The 2,744-nt window shown below is 69.6% G+C and overlaps 2 protein-coding genes across 2 annotated transcripts; one reads left to right on the forward strand and one right to left on the reverse strand.

Moving 5' to 3' along the window:
• Window positions 1–76: 76 nt before the first annotated feature.
• LOC105311583 (junctional sarcoplasmic reticulum protein 1-like) lies at window positions 77–1,982 on the forward strand (the record flags this gene model as incomplete). Its single annotated transcript, XM_011387553.2, has 4 exons — window positions 77–206; window positions 549–722; window positions 1,327–1,403; window positions 1,524–1,982. Coding segments are annotated over 4 exons (831 nt in total), but the record flags the coding sequence as incomplete, so codon positions are not given.
• A 256-nt stretch (window positions 1,983–2,238) lies between these two features.
• On the reverse strand, window positions 2,239–2,730 carry LOC105311585 (muellerian-inhibiting factor-like; the record flags this gene model as incomplete). Its single annotated transcript, XM_011387554.2, is given in 2 exon segments — window positions 2,239–2,667; window positions 2,670–2,730. Coding segments are annotated over 2 exon segments (438 nt in total), but the record flags the coding sequence as incomplete, so codon positions are not given.
• Between the last annotated feature and the right edge of the window lie 14 nt (window positions 2,731–2,744).

Below are 2,744 nucleotides of genomic sequence, written 5' to 3' on the forward strand. Positions count from 1 at the left end.
GGCTTGGACTCCCTCAAGGGAGAGGCTGGAAAGAAATATGCTGGATGGCTGGCCACTCCCCGCCCCTTCCCTCCAGGGTCCTCAGGAGCTGGAAGCTGAGGGCAGCCCTGCAGGCGGAGGGGATGCCAGGCCCAAGAAGACAGAAAAGGGGCCTGTGGCCAAAGTGGCCCCGGGACCCAGCAAGGAGAGGCTGAAAGCAGGAGCAGGTGGGTGTGCAGGAGGCGGGTGCGGGAAGGGGGGGTATGGGCTGGCACGGGGAGTAGGTCCTGGGGTGGGTGCTTGGATCTGGGGGCGAGGGGACAGAATGCTATGTGGCTGAGCGGTGTCCAAATGTCACAGGCGGTTACTAAAAGGGCTGGGTGCCTCTGCCAATTCATGATTCAGCTAGTTAATTACCTTCTAGAATATTCTGCACATCCCACTGAAGCTCCCAAGCTTGGTTCCCCAGCCCCGGGGCCACACAGCCACAGCCAGGCTGGGCTGAGACGAGTTTAGGATGCAGAGCCGCCCCTAGGTGCCGCCTTCAGCCTCTGCGCTTGCTCCCGCAGCCCCCCGGAGCCCCGCGCGCAAGAAGGCTCAGACTGCGCCCCCGCAGCCGCCGCCGTTGTTGCCGCCGCCGGCCCTGAGCGAGGAGCTGCCCTGGGGGGACCTGTCACTCAACAAGTGTCTGGTGCTCGCCTCGCTGGTGGCGCTGCTGGGCTCAGCCTTCCAGCTGTGCCGCGGTGAGCCTGGGCGCGCCCGCCGTGGACAGACGCGCAGCGTTCCCGGCTCCGCCTTGCGCGCCCCCTCCCCCAGCATGGACCCGTGCGGGGGTCCTCCTTCCCCCTCCCCGCTTTGCATCCCTTGTTTGGGGACCGACCGTGCACCTCCAGGGTGCTGCCTGGGCCTATCCCTCCGAGGCGGGCTTTGCGTGCCTCCTCCCGCTCCCGGTTCGGACCTCAGCGAGCCTCCCTCTGTGGACTCCCCACAGACAGCGCCCGCCCCCAGACCCTCCACGTTCAGCATGGGCCGCCCGCGTCTCCCACGGGGTGGTGTGCACCTCCCTCGTGTGCGAGGGCGCTCCTGCAGCCCGCGGAGAAACAGGACCTGTCCTTTTGCAACCGGAATGACAGAGAACAGGGGGCGCCCACAGCAGCGGAGACCAGGAAACCCTTCCCAGTCCCCGGGGGAGGCGGGGCGGATCTAGCCCACTTTCCGCGTACCCGGTGGGGTCTGGCTGGTCCCCTTGTCCCCAGGCTGAAGGAGCTGTAGGGTGGAGGCCCGCGAGGACGGCGCCGTCGGCCCCTCGCTGAGGGCTGAGTGGCGTCCCCTCTGGTCCCCTCCCAGATGCTGTTGCTGGTGAGGCGGGTGCCCCTGAGCCATGGGTCCCAAGTTCATCCCCCAAAAAGCCAGCACCGCACCTGGTAAGCACTTCCTTGCACGACAGTGGGCGGTGGGGCGAGGCCCTCATTCAGGGCAAAGGGCCCAGGTGGGCGGGGTAAATCTATGCTGATCCAGTCACCCCCCCACTGTCCCTCGTGCAGCCGAAGCCCGTGGCCTGGGCGCCCCCATCGGTTCCCCCTGCGCCCCAGGCGGAGGCAGAGGAGAGGCCTGAGGTGCCCGCAGCGGCTGCACGGAAGGACGAAGGGGAGCCTGGGGAGGCCGCCGGGGAGAAGCGCGCACCCCTGGCCCACGGGGGCCCCAAGGAGAGGCCGCGGAAAGAGAGTCCGCGGAAGGAGAAGTCCCGAAAGGAGGAGAGACCGCGGAAGGAGGAGAAACCGCGGAGGGCGGAGAAGCCACGGGCTGCCAGGGAGCCCCCGGGAGCCCTCCCTCGGCGCTGGGAGGCCCGCGAAGGAGGCCGTCGGCCCTGGGTGCAGGAGTCCCGAGACCCTGAGCACAGGAAAAGGCCGGCCTGGGCCTCTTTGCGGCGCCCCAACGAGGAAGACCGGCCTCCGGGCCGCCAGAAGCACCGCGCCGGCAAGGGGCGGGACTGAGCCGGCCGCCCCCGGCGGCCCCCGGTTCCAGCAAAATAAAGGGAGTGCTGCGGCCCTCGCATCGCCGGCTCCTTTGCGCCTCGACCCGGAACCCGCCCGGAGCCTGAATGACAGGCTTGGAAGCTCCAGACGGGGCTGGGGTGGCGGAGGGCGGGAGGCAGTGGGTGCCAACGGGGATGACGGAGCCCTGCCGCCAGAGGAGAGCCGGAGGAAGGTGGCCCCTGCCTGCCCCCAAACACGCGCGGACACGCCCAGCCGAGTGCTTGTGGTCTTTATTGGGGTCCGAATAAATATGGGCAGGGGAGCCACTCGCGGGGTCACCGGCAGCCACACTCGGTGGCCACCATGTTGGGCACGTGGTGCGCGCTGATGCGCTCCTCCGACAGGCTGATGAGCAGCTTGCCGGCGTAGGCCGTGGGCACGCAGCAGGGCGGGCGCGCCAGGGCGGCCCCGCGGGCCTGCATCTTGAGCAGCAGCACCACGTGGTTGCCATAGCGCGGGTTGCGGTCGGACTGCGGCCAGCCGCACTCGCCCTGGCAGTTGTTGGCCTGGTACGACTCGGGGATGAGCACCGAGCGCTCGGCGCGCAGATCAACGCTCAGCTCGTGCAGCGCGCAAGGCCCTTTGGTGGCTCCCGCGCTGCGCTGCGCCCGCGCCGGCCCGCTCCGCTCCCGCCCGCGCCACTCGGCGCGCAGCCCTGCAGGCCCTTTAGCAGCAGCAGCGCGCGAGCGGGTCCGCCGGGGACCGCCCGGGTTCCCGGGGTCTCTCGGG

The sequence above is a fragment of the Pteropus vampyrus genome, unplaced genomic scaffold (assembly GCF_000151845.1).
Source record: "Pteropus vampyrus isolate Shadow unplaced genomic scaffold, Pvam_2.0 Scaffold1000005080, whole genome shotgun sequence".
NCBI lineage: Eukaryota > Metazoa > Chordata > Mammalia > Chiroptera > Pteropodidae > Pteropus > Pteropus vampyrus.